This window comes from Callospermophilus lateralis, chromosome 1 (genome assembly GCF_048772815.1).
Source record: "Callospermophilus lateralis isolate mCalLat2 chromosome 1, mCalLat2.hap1, whole genome shotgun sequence".
Lineage (NCBI taxonomy): Eukaryota > Metazoa > Chordata > Mammalia > Rodentia > Sciuridae > Callospermophilus > Callospermophilus lateralis.
In genome coordinates this window covers 67282499-67301659 of record NC_135305.1, presented here as the reverse complement: position 1 = coordinate 67301659, position 19161 = coordinate 67282499, and the positions used below count along the sequence as shown (strand labels likewise).

General features: G+C 37.5%; 1 protein-coding gene across 34 annotated transcripts in view; it reads left to right on the top strand.

The window, feature by feature from the left end:
* Positions 1–9095: 9095 nt before the first annotated feature.
* Nrcam (neuronal cell adhesion molecule) overlaps positions 9096–19161 on the top strand; it is a 69157-nt gene continuing 59091 nt past the window's right edge. For 24 of the 34 annotated variants that reach the window (XM_076862827.1, XM_076862798.1, XM_076862680.1 and 21 more), the window contains exons 1-5: positions 9096–9201; positions 11376–11393; positions 14558–14663; positions 16682–16878; positions 18528–18650. In XM_076862827.1, the coding sequence (XP_076718942.1) occupies positions 9096–9201; positions 11376–11393; positions 14558–14663; positions 16682–16878; positions 18528–18650 (550 nt within the window). Of the gene's footprint in view, positions 9202–11375; positions 11394–14557; positions 14664–16681; positions 16879–18527; positions 18651–19161 lie in introns of those variants that run through there. The other 10 variants (XM_076862769.1, XM_076862726.1, XM_076862834.1 and 7 more) reach the window with 2 other exon arrangements.

Sequence of the window (19161 nt, the reverse complement as noted above, 5' to 3'; positions counted from 1 at the left end):
CAGCTAGAAGGGAGACAAAGGAGCTGGGTGCAGCCAACAAACACTCACACAGTCCATCAGCCATGGCTCACCCAATTTTTCTGCTCCCTGACTCATCACCGAGATAAAGCAAAAAGATGGCTATCCTGCAGAATGTCACTTCTGAAACTCTTTCCCAGAAAGGCACTTCAGATTTGCTAGGAATGGAGCATGTTCTATGTGGCACAGAGGGTAGTTCTTACTAAATATTCCACATGCCCTCAACATTTCCCAGACTGTCTTGAGAATGGAGACATTGACTACTTACAGTCAATGTACTGTGAACAAAATATGTGTGTGTCAAATCTTTTGCAGGCCAGGAGGGGGGGGTGTGGACAGGGATTGAACTCAGGGGCACTCAACCATTGAGCCATATCCCCAGCCCTATTTTGTATTTTATTTAGAGACAGGGTCTCACTAAGTTGCTTAGTGCCTCACGGTTGCTGATCCTGGCTTCGAACTCTTGATCCCTCTGCCTCAGCCTCCTGAGCCACTGGGATTACAGGCATGCACCACCAAGCTCAGCTGCATGTGTGTGTCACTTCTGGTTAGAAGAAGGTAAGAGCGGGAGGACATGAGATTTTGGAAGCTACTTGTTGAGATGGCTACATCACAAAGTGGGAGCCTGTCAGCCTGGAATAGAGGCCCCACACATTCACTGGACCTTAGCATGAGTGAAGTATAAATTGCATTGTGTTGGGCACTGAGACTTCTAGGTTAATTTCTTCTGGAGTATAGGTTAATTCTCTGTTACTCATTCTTCTCCTGCACTATCACTCCCTATGCACATCAGTAAAGAAACACACATTGAGATGCTAACCTGTGTGCTGCATCCCTACCCTGAATAGCTCATCCTGCTCACCAAGTGTAATAGGGTTTATCTTTGAATTGTGACATAGGTTTCTTAAAAGTGACTAGCCAGCCAGGCATTCCAAAAGGCCTTTATCTACTATTAAATGGCTGCCATTCTCCATGTGTTGTTTGCTTGACAAGTAGATAAGGTAGAACACATTTAGAATACTAATATCCTACATGGCCTTTTTGTGTGTCTCTGTGTCTAAAATTCTTAGTAATTATTTCTGATCCTTATATCTTTTCATGATATTTGTAGAAATTTCAATGTAAAGGAAGATAAACAAAGCCAGAGCTTGTTTCAATCTACAAATGTTTCCAAATCGGTCACTCTCAATACTGATATTCAGAATTAAATTTCCCTTTCTCAGACTTCACCTTTACAATAATTCCCTACTTTCCATTTTTAAAAACTGAAACTTTTGTTTCTTTTTTATTATCTGAAGAAACCCCTTGAGAAGTAGACCTTGTGGTAAAGGAGTAGGTCTCTCTCTGGGGCTTGGCCTTTTTCTTCCACCTAACCTGGGAGCCTTTCTTCAGTCTACTGTTTGGTGGGAGAGTGAGAGGGATAGGGCTGGGCTGAACTGCATCAGAACTTTTTTTTTTTTTTTGACGGGAATGGGGAGGAAACTGGGGATTGAACTCAGGGGCTTTGGACCACTGAGCCACACCCCAGCCCTATTTTGTATTTTATTAAGAGACAGGGTGTCACTGAGTTGCTTAGCACCTTGCTGTTGCTGAGGCTGGCTTTGAACTCTTGATCCTCCTGCCTCAGCCTCCCAAGCTGCTGGAATTACAGGTTTGTGCCATCGCCTCCGACTTCCATCAGAACTTTAGTGCTATTTATAGAGGTGGTAAGAGGGTAGGCTGTCAAAAACTGGACTGCCTCACCCTGTTCTCAAGCTTACTTTTTGCTTTTGTGCAATAAAATACTTAAGACCCAAAATAGGCATAATCTACAATAATTTTAGTATAAAGATATTTATACTAAATTAACCTGTTAACCATCTCCTATTTATTTCTGAGTTTAAATAAGTATTGTGTGAGAAATGTGACTGAAGTATGTACTCTTTGCTTGCTCCAACATGTGCACAAAGAAATCTGTTTAAAAACAAATAATAGAGAAGTTTTGAGGGGAAAAAAAACCTATGTCACTAGACTATATTCTTTAAACATTCTTATGTTTCCAGATATGATCTGTCAGGGAGACATATGCATTTGGATCATTACTCCTCCTAACATGCAAACTGGCATTTTTCTGGTTGCAAGAAACAGCCAATTCCAGTTTCTATAAATTCATTGATGCAGGTATCTGGGGCTACATAAAAAAAACACCACAAAATTCTGTGACCTGAAAAACAATTTATTTCTCATAATTCTGAGAGTTGACAGAGTGGTTCTTCTGTTGCATTTGGTTTAAAGGTCACTTTCTCATATGCTTTCAGTTTGGAGTTAGCTGGGACCAGAAAGTCCAAAATGGTCTTTTTTCTCCCAGGGTTTCTTTTTACTGATGTCTCACCATCAGTGATATAGCTCAAACCTTCTAGAGGGGACAAGAGGATAGGCCCCAGCATACAAACACTCATCACATCTCTACTTGTGTAATGCATGCTAAAATCCTGTGGCCAAAGCACATCACATGATCCAACCCACAGCCACCATGAAAAGGGACTAGACAAGGGAGGAATACCAGGAAGACTGCTTCCTGGCGGTTCCCAATGTAATGTTCTACCTTCCACACTAATGAAGGTTGTTGCGGAATTCACAAGATGCAAGAAAGACAGGAAGCCATCTCAACCAGTCACTACTCTTCTAGATATCCTCATAGAGAATTGGAATGTGATTTGGGCCACTTAGATTTAAAGGCCTGGTTATCATGTCATGCAAGAGTAGCAGGTGCTTTTTATCACCTGTCCAGTGTTGCATCAATGCTGTGGTCACTTAGCAGTCTGTCTCTGCTTCCACTGATCCTTGGCTGCCCAACAGCTTCATTCTGCTTTCAACACTTCAAATGTCCTCTACTGACTCATACTTGCTCATGCTACTTTGACTCTGTTTGACCTTTGTCCTTGGTTCCTACTCCAAATGCTGACTCACTCTGTCTCCCTCTCATTCATGATCCTCATAAGAAAGGAATTTGTTACAACTTGGTTGGTCACTCTTCAGTCCTCTCAAGTAGTGGAGTCACCTCACAGGCTCCACATGGCTGCCTGCCTTTTTGTTCAGATGCCCACCCTGATTCTATTAGCCTCTGCCAGGATGGCAGGGTCAGTGTAGAAAGACTGAGCATGGAAGCATTCGGGGTGTTGTCTCCACTCTTCTGCTTAGCTAATTGTGATTGGATTTAGAAGTAGGGAAGAGGAAGGGGATTGCCTTATCCTTTTAGAAGAACTAGTCCCTTTCTCTTCTAGTCCAGCCAGCCTTCCGTTTCCAGTCAGCTCTCTCATCCCTGAAGCTGATCCTGAAGACTGTCTCAGACATCTGACTGAACAAGAGTGGAACAGGTGCATCGTCAGCCAGGTTGTTACTCATCTCACACATAAGGTCTTTCCATTAACCGTGTTTTAGCCTTTGTCTTAGATCTCTAATTACATCATTGTTTCATATTATACTATTTCTTTTCTTGTCATTGCTCTGCTAACTAAAATAAATGTGGAAAAGTCAGTTTCCAGAGATTTTTTTTCATGTGTTGTGAATAACTACACTTTGTCAATTCTTGTTTCCCACCTATCAGTGGTCTAACTTCAGTGTCAAATTTTATAATCTTCTGAATTCAAAACATCCTTAAAATATTGTTTAATATTTTTATGTTTATTTATGAACTACCTCTGGAAGAATTCACAAAACTTGGTAACAGGGACTATCTTTCAAGGGAGAAACTGGCTTCTGGTTGTTGCCTTTGCACTAAATAACTTTTTATATTTTATGAATATTCTACCATGTACATGTATTGCCTTCTTTTAAAATCAGCTTTTAAAAATATGTCTTGTCTCCATTCTCCTAATTTGCTGTCCCTTTAAAAGTCCAGGGCCAGCATGTGGTAGAATTTCAGGGTGTACTTTTCACATGGAATTCACTGTGCAGAGGCTGCTGAAGCGGTGCTATGAGTAACAGTGTGAAGATCTATAGATATTCAGAATCCATTAGCACTTTAAAAAAAATGTCAGTGACGAAACTTGGTAATTCTTTTTGCTTATTGGCTGATTGCAAAGTAGGAGAATATAGAAGGGAGGGGAATGCTAGGGCCTCTCACAGATTTTGGTGACTGAAAGCATCAGGACTTTTCAGAATTGGAGCTCTAGATCTGGTACCTCACAATCCATGTGTGAGTCCTTCAGCACATGATTACCAGCCTAGTCCTTGGAGTCCTAATCAGTAAGTGGGATAATAAAATTTATCTTTGGGGGTTGTTGGGAATATGGGATAATCCGATTCATGGAGGACCTTCAGGGCAATGACTAGCACAGAAAAGTGCTCAATAATGGTAACCGTAGGGATTGGGGGGTTTTTGCCCCTCATCTGTTAAATGGACATAATACCTGCTTTCCTGTTGTCTGGAATTCTCATAAGTCTCAAATAAGATAATTAGCTATAGTACTCTAAGGAATGAAGATTTTGAGCTATTATCAGATTCTGTTTCATCATCTGTATTCTGGTAAAACAAAACACCTGTTAATTGTTACCAGATTCCTTGTAGAAACTCTACTATGAGAGATTCTTTTGGACTATATAGAAATATAGTCCTTGAAGCTTCTTACAATATACTATGGTCTGAAGAGATCCTTACAAGTTCTTTAGTCCCATAACCCCAAATAACTTTTTATTTTTAAGAGAGAGTGGGAGAGGGAGAGAGAGAATTTTTAATATTTATTTTTTAGTTATTGCCGGACACACATCGTTGTTTGTATGTGGTGCTGAGGGTCGAACCCGGGTCACATGCATGCCAGGCGAGTGCGCTACCGCTTGAGCCACATCCCCAGCCCCCAAATAACTTTTTTATGAGGTTCATTTTTAGTTGTACAGTTGCATAGATGTAACTGTGACTTTATTCATGATTTTTCTCTAACCTTCTTTCTACAGTCTCAGACTCAAATCTGTGATTGAAAGTATCCAGGCATCAACTAGGGATGGGCATTCATGTGCTTATTCTTTTGGATAAATATTTCAAATATAAAAAGTGACTATTCTAGAGTTGGCTGCTGGGAAACACCACTCACAGTCAGGATGATGCCATGCCTACTTAGTTATACAGTGAGTGATGCCAGCCACTGATGGGCTATCAGAGCAATATTGTGTCATCGGATGTCCAGTCACAGTCACATAAGCATATTTACTGGCTTGGAGAATGTAGATCATGTTGTGTGTGCAGTCAGCATTGGACCACCCATGTTGGATACTGAAGAGCACAAACAGAGCCGAAGGAAATGGTAAATAATGCTTGGCCTTCCAATTCTTCTGGAGAGCTGATTAAAAAAAAAAAAAAATTAAGATAATTTCAACTTTCAATTGAGAGAAAAACAAAGTTTTTTTTTTTTTTTTTTCTTTCCAAAAACAAGAGTTCTTAAATAATAGGTCACCCTTTTCTCAGGCTCAGTGTGAATTCTTTGTCAAAACCTTAGGTTTTTCTTTTGAAACAAATAGTAAATAATGCTCTATGATTTAAAGTTACTTTGATGCAAAAGAAGTAAGGGAAGCTTTAATTGAATTTGTTTACAGTTATGAAAAGTTTATTAAAGATAGGTTTGTTATATTTATTTATTAGAAATTTGTTTGTTGAAGATGGGAGATTTTTTTTCTGTTTCACAGGTTCTATAGGTAACATGAAAAGTTGCTTTTAGTGTAGTTAAATGAAATATCAAAAGACTTTACTGTTTATTTTTACTCATGGTCATTTTAATAGAATATATGATTTTCAATATGAGGGTAAGTTATTTTCTGAAAATTAAATAGAACTTTTCTCATTCAAGCATACCTAAAATGTCTATAGCAAATATATTTTGAAAATCACAAGCTAGCATGCTCCTAAGCCTTAACTAAAAATAATATTGCTGCTTCATATTGGGGTTTTTCATTTTAACATAATTACATGACATAAGTTAGTCTTTGTTCATGATTCACAATTAAGGGGGAATGACCATTATCTTCCAAGGTGAAGTAAAAGTAGATAGGCTCTGGGTGGGCAGGGCGTTGACATCATTACTGAGAGGGTGAAGCAGTGGTTCTTCTTTGTGAGACATTCAGAGCACATCACTTTTACTGAGAGAAAGCTCAGTTTTCTGCAGCTGTATTTGATTTTTCAGTTTGATTGAGTGCTGGGGACTTAATGCTGTCCTTGAGCATTTGGGTTTTCACCTATGAGGGCATTCGTAGGAGGAGTGTGTGACTTTCCGTGGGTAGGATTCAGAGGATGGGCTAGACCATTGCTTTGTCCTCCCTAAACAGAGCCTCTGCTAGAATGATCTTGTGGCTAATGGTGCAGTTAACTTACAACTTCTGAGAAGAGACCACATCTTCAATTACAGTTGTTCATGGCCTCCCTGCAGTGTGAAGATTTATTTACTCATGACTCATTAAGTAAGTGTTCTCTCAATTTTTCTTAGAATTTTGAGTTTTTACTTATCAGATGCTGATTTCAGGCACTATTGTATATTTCATGTATACATTGAAAAAGTAAAGATAGTGCATTGATACTTTCTTTATGTAAAGTTGTCTTACAGTTTTCTCTATTTTGAGGATTGAATAGTTAAGGCATCAAAGCAAAGTAAATAATAATAAATGAAGAACATAGAAGTAGTATGTAGTAGTTGAAGATCTTACATTATTACAATGCACTAGTACAAATTTTGGAAAGTATTTGAGTTTTACAGTACCTGTTCAGAGAGCTAGGTACTTGAATAGAATAATCTGGATTAGCAAGGCACAGGAATCAGGCAGATATGTCCTTTGTGTCTGAGTTTTATTCTACTATAGTAAGATCTACTTGTTTTGTTGCTGTTTGTGCCATTTATTTTATTGTCAGAATAAATGTATGACTTCAGAATTAGCATTTTGACAGGAAAATCACTAGAGACCTGAGTAAACTTGATTGAATGGAGAGATGTTCTTTGGCACACAAAGAAAGGCATTCTGGTTTATATTTTGATCACTTTTCTATTCGCATCTCATTTCTTCCTGGACATGAGAATTAATAGATCACAATACAGAAAGATAAGTTTCCTGGTTCTTAAACAAAAACCCATGATGTGGATGTTTTGCAACATAATATTTGTAATGTTTTAACTTCAGTTTTCAAATACTTTTCATAATATTTGTAATGTTTTAACTTTTTTTGCAAGAAGTGTCCTCTGATATATTTAACCAAGTGTAAATCAGAACTCAGCTGCTAGCAAAACGCATTATCAGCCTTGTTTATTTTATTTAATTGTTTTTGCATTTATGCTTAATTCCATATACAGACATGATATGACAACTAATTATAATCATATTGATTAGATTTTGGTTTTCAAACCAAAGAGTATAAATATAAACATAAATATTGCTTTGGGTAGACTATGGTCAGAGTATCTAAAGTCAATCTCAACTTTGAAGACATTGTCTCCATTGTGTTCTTCTTTCTTCCTTTCATTCATTCTTTTCCCCTAGAAATATGTTTATATCCTTTCATGTTTCAAGCACTGTGACAGGTGATCGGGATGTACTGGGGAACAGGACAAATATACTCCCAGTCCTGAGGAGACTTGCATATAATGAATGGGAAAGATGAACATCATAAAAACACATAACTATAAAAATAATACAAATTATTCAGTAATTAAAGTTGTAGGAGTTGCCCCAGTTTGTGATTATAATATTTCTCCTAACTGCTCAACTGCTCAAGAGAGCCATGGATCACACCTACCTGTTTCCATGAATGAGAAGACATTATCAAACCTAGCACTCTAGGTGGGAGCTTGCAGGGAAAAAACATCTATATTTTGTATTGATTTGGACTGTCCAGTGGGATGCTTCCATGTGCAAGGCACACTCTACTAAGTGATGGGAGAAGGATGTAAGGTGATGAGGGAGACATATTCTTGACTGAAGGTGCAGAAAGAGAGTATGCATAACACAATCATATGCACAGATCTATTTATTTGTATATCTTTTGTAATATACGTGATGTTTAAAACAAGGAACTTTAGGAATTCTGATGGGGTGGTGAAATGATTGCTAGTTTCTTGGAGGTGTCACTTTAATTGACATTTAAGAAATCATTAGAACTTAGATAAGAAAATGTGATGGATAAACATACCAGGAAAGAAAATTGAAAAAAAAAAAAAAAAAGACAAGAAGGTGAGAAAATTGAGACATATTGAAGGGTTGACATAAGAAAAAAAAGAAATAAGTCATTCAACAAAAAAACAGTTAATGGATATGGAAAGAGGTGGGGTTGGCAGGATAAACTGCTGCTGGAATACTGAGGTGTTTTGATGCTTGTTTAGGAAGAGAATGGACTTCAGTTGGTAGAATGTGTGTGGCTATTCTCAAACTTGAATCAAAGAAGACCCTGTAGGAAAAATTAATCAGCATTGTGAAGGAGGGTGACCACAGTGAGGAAGCCTTGGACCTGAGAGCCCAGCCAGGTCTGGGGACGTACTCTGAGTGAGAGCCAGTGATGGCCTGGATTGGCATTATTCAGCTGGTAAATCAGTGTTTGGGGTTTAAAGGAAATTTGCAGCAATGCCCTGAACTTTCCCAGAGGTGGTCTTCGGATTGGAAAAGCTTTAAACCTCCCCTCTAAAGTCACAAAGTGATGGCTTTCCAAAAAGCTTAAAAGCCAAGTTTTCCTCTCTGTTAAGAAAGACATTGTGGCCTTTGAGCATTTTAAGTTCAAATATTTAAAATGGGAAAACCATAAGGATGGGAAAATGGACAGATTTGCTTGATATCACCACAAGTATTTCTGAACTGATTTTAGCTGATTTATGAATAAATAATTATTCCAGTCTTGGGAGTTAAATATTTAAAAGTTAACTCCTTTTAGAGTTCATGTATAATACAGGGCTGATTTTCTGTGCTGCCGACTTCCGTCCTTCATTTCCTTCTTTTTAATACATTATAATTATTATTCTTATTCCATCTCTTTTCAGTTCCCTGCATGAAAAATTATTTAAACGTTGCACACAAATCTTTTGTGAAAGAAGAAAAGGAAATTCAGCTTGTGGATCTCAGCAGGAGTGAAACTAATGCAGCTTAAAATAATGCCGAAAAAGAAGCGCTTATCTGCAGGCAGAGTGCCCCTGGTTCTCCTCCTGTGCCAGATGATTAGTGCACTGGAAGTACCTCTTGATCGTAAGTATTAACATTTTAAAGCTCTTAGGCCTAGGAGTCAAAACCTCCCAGCATTTGCCATCACCCTGAACTGTGTGGATGGACAAGGTGTCTGCGTGATACTGAAAAGCTAATCGAAATTAATTTGGCATTTACCTTCAGTGCCTGGTGTTTATAAAGGCTCACATCATAGAAATGGCCATTGAAACTGCCAGCAGCACTGTCCCCACCCTTTCATTATCCTTCTCCCTCAGGTGCCTTTTGTGTACCAAGGAGGGAATAGCCTGAGTAGGAGGGACTTGTGCAGCTGCCCAGATCCTCCCATCAGGCAGCTCTTTGTAGAAATAGTCCTGCAAGAAAACCATGTAAACTCTTAACAAGGATCTTGGAGACCTCCCCACTTATCCCATCACCATGTCACTTTCTCCCTCCCTAGGCAGAGAGAGCTCCCGAAGGACTGGATGGGCGCCTCCACCCTAGATCCCCTGTATCCTAAACCACCCATACTTAATTTATCTTGATTTAGACAAGGCACATTTATTTCATTTTCTAATTTTGAATCCTAAATATTGAGTCTGGAACTAGAAAAAGTGTCGTAGCTACAAGCCTAGTGAATAGTCTTTTTTTTTTTTTTTAATTTAAATGACATGATCAAAGACCAAGATATAAATTTTTGACAATAAGCAATCTGTAAAAATACTAAAATGAAGCAAACAACAGCTATTCTATTTAGTCTACTCTTGTCCCAGTAGTAAAATAGATACCACATTCTGTCTGCTTTGGGTGGCCTGTTTGTGAAAAATAAACATAATTCTAGGTTCCAACTGTTCACTTTTCTTGCCATGGAAAGCAGAATTTCAAATCTGGACAATTACTGTACTCTGGAATTGATTTATCCTTTATCCCTAATCTGCATGACCTCTCTAAATCCATTAGCTTTCTGAATAGAACATCTGTTTGGCAAGATTTCCAAGGTGCAAGGAAGACAGCACTTTCCTGGGGCTATTCAATTGTTAGGATGCACTTTTTTTTTGCCATAGAAGTCGCAACTGCCAGTGGGAAGACATTAAGAAGAGATGTGGTTTGCCCCACACTTTGTTCACTTCCTTTGCTGTACTTCTATATTGCAGAATACAATAAAATGCACTATTTTGCTTGTTTAAAAAAATGCTCATCCAGTAGCTTTAATTTATATATGTTTACTCAAGCTTGTTGGAATGGGAATGCCTAAATAAGCATTTTCCCCAACAGATACAACAGAAAGAAAATGCTTGGGAGAAATGCTTTTGTTCTCTCTCATGTTAAATATATTTCTTTTTAATCTAAATGCTCAATCTAACAATCAGAGGGAAACGGGCACCTAGGGCTAACTCAATTATCGCTGCTAATGGAGAAGAGGCAGCACCATGATGAAAAGAAAGTCACGGATAACCCAGGCACTCCTGCATTAACCTTTACAAGTAGTAATGACAGGCAGCACAGCAGAATGATTAGAACTGCATGCAAATGTAATTTCTTCCCTGCCCCTCTTCCTTACACCCTTTTTCTAGTATGTGAACCACTCCTTAGGGTAGGACCCAGCCATCCCTGGATGATTGAGAAATTTGGAAGCAGAAAGATGCTAACAGCCTAAAAAGTTTCATTACAGACTTGAAGAGTACTCATAGAAATATAAAATTCTGAAATCAGTGCTGGGCTTGGCGTGAATGGGGCGTTGTCATTGTAGCGATGTCCCATTGTTAGGTATGATTATCATGTGCATAGTGATGTCTGGGATAATAGGATCAGACACTACACAGTATGTGACAACTCAAATTAATTGTAGAGTTCAGCTATTTTTCAAATTGAACATAATTACATGTCCAGCACAATATGTATGGGTTGGAATTAGCCATTCCTATTCCTGGAAGAATCTCTTTCTTCTTCTTTTTTTTTTTTCCTTTTTTGCCTATAGCATTGCTTTTGTTCTTTCTTATGTTTATGTGAGAAGCTGCTGCAGGAGCAAACAAAAGCATCAATGCCAGTTTCTTTCTCTTACAACTTCACAACTACAGCCTTCACAATATGGGTTTTTAGGTCAAATCAAATTGAGGAGACACCCATTTTATCTTCAGGTTCTAACGTTCTCATTACTAACATCTGATTTTCTTTAATCCTGTTTGCCCACTCACCTGCTGATATTGATGGGGAAAAAGCAAAACTTCTTGAAGACTGTAAGTGTCTTTCTATAAATTACTAAGCAGTGTGAAATTTTGACTATGTCTTTGTTTTTTGAGTTAGTACTGTAAATTAAATGCACAATGTTATGTTTTGTGACAAGTGTCTTTTTAAGCGTGTGTGTGTTTACTATAGTTAAATATTGCATTTGATTATCAAGGTTCAAATATATTACCTGCATGAATTGTGAAGACTTGGGTATTATTCTCTTGCCAATATGCTGCTCTACTAACTCCCATGCTTTTTTCACATCTGATGTAACTCAATGAGAAAATCCACAGCCCTCTAAGTCGCTGGGCAAGATGTAATACACCTCGAATCCCAGTGACAGGGGGCTGAGGCAGGAGGATCCATAGTTTGAGGCCAGCCTGGTCAACTTAGAGAGAACCTGTCTCTCTGAATAAAAAATAAAACGTCTGGGAATATGGTTCAGTGGTACAGCAACCCTACGTTCAATCCACACTATCCCCCACCCCCAAACACACATACACAAGAATGATTATCTGGTTTTACATGCTTACTAGAACAAAGACACATCTTTTTGGTGTCTTTTAGAAGGTGGGTGCGTGCCGAAGCTTCACCAGGTCAGCCGTTGTCTCTCTCTTGCTGCTTCAGCCTTCAGAACTGTTCAGGCTAGTGTTTCTAAATGACATTGGTAGAATAACCCAGCAGACAAGAATATTGTCTTGAAGTATGCAAAAGACAAGCAGCCCCCACTCATATCATTTCTGAGTGCTTAATCTAAACCTTCTGCTGTCTCTGACAGCTGGGCAGCATGTATCATCTAGAAAAAAATATAGTCTGTTTTCAGGCATTTGAAAATTTCCTTTGATGTTGAGTTAGCCAGGAAAATTATGTAAAATCACTTATTACTGTTTATTACTGCAAAACATTTGTTAATTGCCATGTGACCAGAGCACTGTTCACAAAGGTACCTCCAGATGGTAAACTCCTGGCAGCTAGGAGTGACATCTAAGCTGGCTCAGCTGTAGACACATGAGAGAAGCTCTGCATTTGAAACCACCGAATTTGTGCCTATGCTCACCATTTTTGAGGTGTGGAATCCCAGGCTTCCTTCCATCATCCCAAACTGTATTCCCAGAGATAGAAGGATCAATCAATCACTCCTCATAGGTAAAGCTGATACAAATAAAAATAATTATGGCAATAATTTAAAAATAGCAACATTTCTAATATTGGCATTTACTAAGAATTTTACACAAATTATTTTATTAATTCCCCCAGCTACCGTAGGATGTAAATACTACTTTTAAACCTCACTTTCCCTCTGAAGAAACTAGGACATACAGAAATTAAGAAACTTGCTTAAGTCCCACAGTTAGTAAGAAACAAACATACAAATTCTGAACCTCTGGACCAATCTGCTAGCCAACATTGGAAGTTGAAAGGGCTAGAAAAATGTGGGATTTACATGTATGGTGAAAGGCTAAAAGAGGAGGCAAGTTAGTTGGAGGATGAAAAGGCGATGGTATGTTGCTAAAGGGTAAGAAAACTTATATTGTTCAGGAGGCTACATTTAATTAGTGCATAATAAATGATGACCAGAAAGAATTTAGCTTTAAAATTTAGGACTTACTTGGATGTTTAGTAGGAAATGCCTAGTGAACAGCAGCAATAAGCTGCAGACCAAGGCAAGAGAAGAGAACCATGTTCACAGATTTACAAAGCTTTAGATGCAGAGGCATTAAATTTTGCCCCAGCAACAGTTAACCTCAATAGGGACAAGAGCAGGGGGTAGTTACTGAGCTTTGGAAAATGCTTGGTTGGCAGGTAAAAGAGTTTTCACAAAGCAAGCACAGAATGTGGGCAGAGAGGACAGGTAAGATCCAGAAGATGAAAAACCGAAATGATCCAGAAAGTCAAATGCATCAACAAAGGAAAGGAAATTGAGAGTTCAAAGGAGGATTTCAAGGAAAGTTTCAGATGAGGGGAGGCGTATTGGATCAGGGCCATTGCATGGCAGGACTCTGGGAATGCCTCTCACGATGTGGCCTGTGCCAGGTTCCCCATTCTCAGCACTAATGATATTTAGGCCAAATAAGTCTGCTGTGGGGAATTTCCTGTACACTTGAAGATATTTAGGAACATCCCTGGCTTCTACCTGTGAGAGGCCAGTACAGCCACCTATCTAGTTGTAACATCTGAAATTGTCTCCAGATATGACCAAATACCCCTGGAAGGCTGGGCGCAAATTGCCCTGGTTGAGAACCACTGGTGTGTGTAAACAGCTCTCCTGGAGTTGTGCAAGGTAGTGGCAGGAGTAAGCAAGCAGAGAATTTTCTAGAGAATTTTTTTCTCTGCTTTGTGCCTTCCTAGTCACGCCATTTGCAATTCTAAACAAGGGTTGAAATAGATTGTTTCTCTAGAGCCTTCCTGTTCTAACATTGTAATTCTGATTTCATAAGAGGAAAGATATGGTGACCTTAGAGCAAATTGAAGAGCTGCAGAGGTCCAGATACTGACTTTCTTCAGATTGGATTGTTCTGACTCAAAACAGTTTCCCCCTACAATTTCATAATAAAAGATCAGATAACACTTTGAAAAGTGAAATGGAAACATTGTTTTCTAGAACAGAGAACTTCAATTTCATTATCTTTGAAATAAGACTGTTTTTTGCCTTGTTCCTAATTCACCTACCCCTGGTTCTAATAAGGCATATCAGGTCTCCAATTTAATGATCTTTTAAAGTTAAGATTCTCAAGTGAACCTGTTCCCAATATATTTTAATTTACGTAAGCACACTAATGAACTGTTAATTACTCTTTCCTAAGAAAGACTCAAATTTTCGTGCCAACTTGAATTTCACTGAAAGACATCATTTGTACCAAAAGAATTAGAAGAATTTCTCATTGTTACATCAGAAAGAAATGTCTTAATATTAGGATTATATTGGTGATTATTTTCCCAAACTTTTGGTGTGGGAAAATGGATTGGTGAGTGTGTGTAAAGTTACCCCAAGGAAGTCATGCCTCAACTTCAACTTGAAGTTGAAAGTCTATTGAGGTATGCACAGCCTCATTGGAAATTACTAGAGACGTTTGGAGCAAATGTAGTGTCCTGCAAGTGACTAGAAAAAATGGTTGCTGTATGATATTACATGATTTATTTTTTTACATTTATTCTTCCTTCTGAAATGAAGTGGTACAACCTCCAACCATCACTCACCAGTCTCCAAAAGATTACATTATTGACCCTCGAGAGAATATCGTGATCCAGTGTGAGGCCAAAGGGAAGCCTCCACCAAGGTGGGTATACTTTCTGCTTTTTGACAGTACTGAAAATAAGTCCAGCAATCTCTAAGTATAGAAATAAATTTGGAAACTCCGTAGAATAAGGTAGACCATGTAGAACTCTTCTTTTTGAGTTAGACATTTCTCAGTGTGATTGATTAGATTACCCTTTGGTTTATCTTAACTCCACAGTTCATTTTAACTCTTCCAAGATACAGAAGGTAATTGCTTATTCCTAAAGCATCAGTTGTTGGTTTATGGTTTTATCTCCCAGATTAATTAGAGCCAATTTGTTCCTTTTAAATCCCAGATTATTGCATTTTCATGTGCAGATTTTCCGCAGAATGCTCACAATTTATAGGAAGATGTGGAAAGAGCCTTCCAATCCTGTCTCTGACACTAATGGCCTTATGACATGAGCAAATCCCATTTCTCTGGGTTTCAGTTTCCTCATCTGTTAAAAAGAAAAAGAAGAAGTTAAATTTACTACTTTCAAGATCTCTACTATCTTTATAGTGATCTGTAATATAGTCCTGAATAGTTTTCCAATTTGTCAGGATTCAGTACTCAGTATTCTTCGTGTGGATCTTGGCATGAATCCGTCAAAATCCTGTCAAATTGGTATATTTATTAGACGGGGAAATTGATGCCCAGCAATACTAGATAACTTATCCAAGGTCCTATAGTGGATGATCTATGACTTATCCAGTACATTAGAATTTTAGAGTTAGGTTGTTATCAAAATACAATGATTTTTAATAATTAGTAAATTGTAATAACTTTAATGATTATTAAATTATAATAAATGTAATTATAAGTAACAAAGAAGTGAAATGTTTTAGATATTTTATTTCCAAGTTTGGCTATTATAGGATTTTACTACTATTACAAGCTAGCACCTGAGGAGAAAATTAACTGGCACTAAATACCGATGGTATATCAAAATCCTTATCAAAGGTTTGCTTTAAAATGATATTCTGCCATATTATTGGAAACTCTTACCACACAAGCCCTGACATGATGTTCTTTGGTGGAGTTCCCTTTCAACTTCTTGCTTGTTTAATATCTACCTTCTGTAATTCTCTATAGGATAGGGTTTCTCCTCCTCAACACCATTGATAAGTTGGGTTGGATAATTTTTTTATTGTGGGATAATTTTTTTATTGTCCTGTGCACTGTGGGACACTTAGCAGCATCCCTGTCCTCTACCTGCCAAGTGCCAGGAGCCCCATCCCCACGGTCCTAGTTGTGGCAACCACCACTGTGAGGATGAACAGAGAAAAGGAAAATCTAAGTGGGCCCAGAAAGCACATTTAGAGATGTATGCCTTTAAGTGGCCTTGGCCATTACTGATTTGTTACTATTTATTAAGCATTGAATTGCATGAGCACTGTGACTTTTATAGGAGGCATTTGTATAAATCAAACCAAGAAAGAGAAATCTCAGTTGACAATTTGGCATACCTTCGAGGAATTCATAAAACCATCTCTCAGAGTAAAAATTCTCAAAATAGAGTTTATATAGAATTACCACTTTTAAAACAACATTTAAAACACCCTGAACTTATAACTCTTACCCTGATCCCAGCCTCCGTTTTGCATTTTGGTAACTTGAAACGGGTCTGATCAATTTTCAGCTCATATAGACAATACTTTCTTGTCACATTTCAGCCCAGAGCTGATTATTATAGACAGGTTATCAACTCTATGAATAATGGGGTTTACAATAAAAAATGCTAATAAAACTCAAAGAGAATATGCCTGAGAGAACTGTTTCCTTGGATAAGTGACAGGCAATGTGTGTTAGCTTTGAGCTTTGAAGAAGACAGGTACCTCAAAATGTGTAACCACTACCTTCTTCTAAGTCATGACTCAGAACAACATTTTAAATATGGGGAATTATTGCTTTTCTACTTTATATTAAAATCTAATGATTGTTTCTAGGGACTCATGACTATTAGGAACTTGTTGAAGAGTAAATAATCCTATTTTTTCTGGATCATTAATAAACTTAACTCTTGATGTATTGGGCAGCTTTTCTTGGACACGAAATGGAACTCATTTTGACATAGATAAAGACCCTCTGGTCACCATGAAGCCTGGATCAGGAACGCTTATAATCAACATTATGAGTGAAGGGAAAGCAGAGACTTATGAAGGAGTCTATCAGTGTACAGCGAGGAATGAGCGTGGTGCTGCAATTTCTAATAACATTGTCGTCCGCCCATCCAGTAAGTGAGACTTTTCAAATATGACCATTTAAAGTACTGTTCCAAGCTGGGCATGGTGGTGCACGCCTATAATTCCAGATACTTGAGAGGTTAAGACAGGAGGATCTCAAATTCAAGGCCAGCCTGGGCAACTTAGAGAAACCCTATCTCAAAAATAAAAGGGGGGGTGACTCAAAATGGGGTAGGGAGGAAGAGCATGAGAAGAAGATTAGAGAGGTGGGAGGGAATGAGAGGGAGAAAGGGAATTGCATGGAAGCTGGAAGGAGACCCTCATCGTTATACAAAATACATGTATGATGATGTGAGGGAAAAAAAATTAAAAAAAATGTGTCACATTAGATTGGGTAAAGAGAAGTGATGGGAGGGGAGGGGAGGTGAAGGGGGGATAGGAAGGGCAGCAGAATAAAATAGACACTAGTATTGCTGTATGTACACATGTGGCTGTATAACCAGTGTGATTCTGCAACCTGTACACTTGGAAAAATGAGAAATTATACCCGATTTGATACAAATAAAAAAAAAAGGGGCGGGGGCTAGAATGTAGTTCTAGAGTAGAGCATTCCTGGTATCAGTCCCTAGTACCACACACAAAATAAAATAGAAAAATATCAATCCAAGATTCAGCATCTGTTACGTCACTATCCAAATACTGTAATAAGAAAGCAATGACATTGATTACAATATTCCTACTTCATTTTGCATGAAAGTTATTGCTCCTTTCTGCTTTCCCTTAGCAAAACTTCTCAGCCTAATGCTTTGCCAATTCATTGTGTCTTTTATCCAAGTCCTGAATAAAAGACCAAGATTTATTAAAAAAAAAAGTCTCATTCTGGAACTGATCTAATTTTTTCTCACATGCCTTTTGTATAAGTTTTTTTTAATAGCTAGATGAAAATAAATTCAGTATATGGGTGAAGGTGATTTCTTTTAACATTTTTGTTTCAAACTTTTATTGTGGTTCTTTTTGCAGTGGTCATACCAAAAATTTCTCGAAAACCTCAAGAGCCTGTATGCATGTATTTAAAAAATAGTGAGCATTTGCTGTTCTGGTCATTTTGAAAACTTTTAAAATTATGTGTATAATGTGTTCATTATAGAAAAATTAATTACAAGTAAAAAAAGAAATTTAAAAATCATTCAAGTGTCCTTTCTTTCAAGGAAATAACCACTGCTCAAATATTCTTTTCCTTTCTTTCCAGCAGATATATATGTATGTGCATAAAGCCAGCTCATTCTGAAATCCAACCTTTTCTGAACTACTCACATAGAATGTATATTCTCATGTCAATCTTACAAATTAGTGGACTTAAATAATATTGTATGATGTTCAAAGGTATACTCATTGTGGAGAACATGCTTAGATCAAAGTTATGTGTCTTTATAATGATGTATTTAGTATACATTTTTAGACATGAAATCATTGACTCAGAATTCAGACTATCAATGGCAGTGAGTGATAATTTCTTTGTTTTTTACTATGTTTTGATTTTTTAACCTTTAACACTGTATTTAAATGTCATTTTCTCATTGAAATACATAAATTTCAAATTTCTATTTCCCAAAAAGTTTGGTTTGCTTTTCTTTGTAGAACTTATTAAATTTTTTCATTCAAAAATAATGCAGAAGTTATTTTTTAAATTATTTAATAGGGTCACCGTTATGGACCAAAGAAAAACTTGAACCAATAATACTTCGAAATGGTCAATCTTTAGTACTTCCCTGTAGACCCCCAATTGGATTACCACCAGCTATAATATTTTGGATGGATAACTGTAAGTTTTAACAACAAGAATTTTCTTTCTTCAAGAGTTTATTTATAAAGTTTTTCTGTCATAATAAATTATTTCTGTTTGGGATTCATGAAGTATTCATAAAATATCATAGAGATGCTCAGGAAAATAGCTGCTCATTGAAATAAATAACATGTCATTTCATTTATTCCTTCAATTTTATCAAGCACTTACTATACAATGGAAACTGCTCTAAATAAATCACAAGTACACCACTATCACTGAGCTTACATTCTATCTAAGTGGATGGGTTGGAGAAGGAGGCAGACAATAAATGCATTTAGATAATCTTTGTTGGTTGATAATAAATGTTATAAAAGAGAAAGAAGACAGAGTTTTGAGCCCAGACCTAAGGAAATAAGACAGAAGGTGGGCCCCCTAAATGTTTGAGTAGAAGGGAGCACAGGTGTAAGCCCTAAGGTAGGAGCATCCTGGTGTGTATAAAAGACAAACAAATGTGGCCAGACACAGAGATCCAAGAGAGAGGGAGATG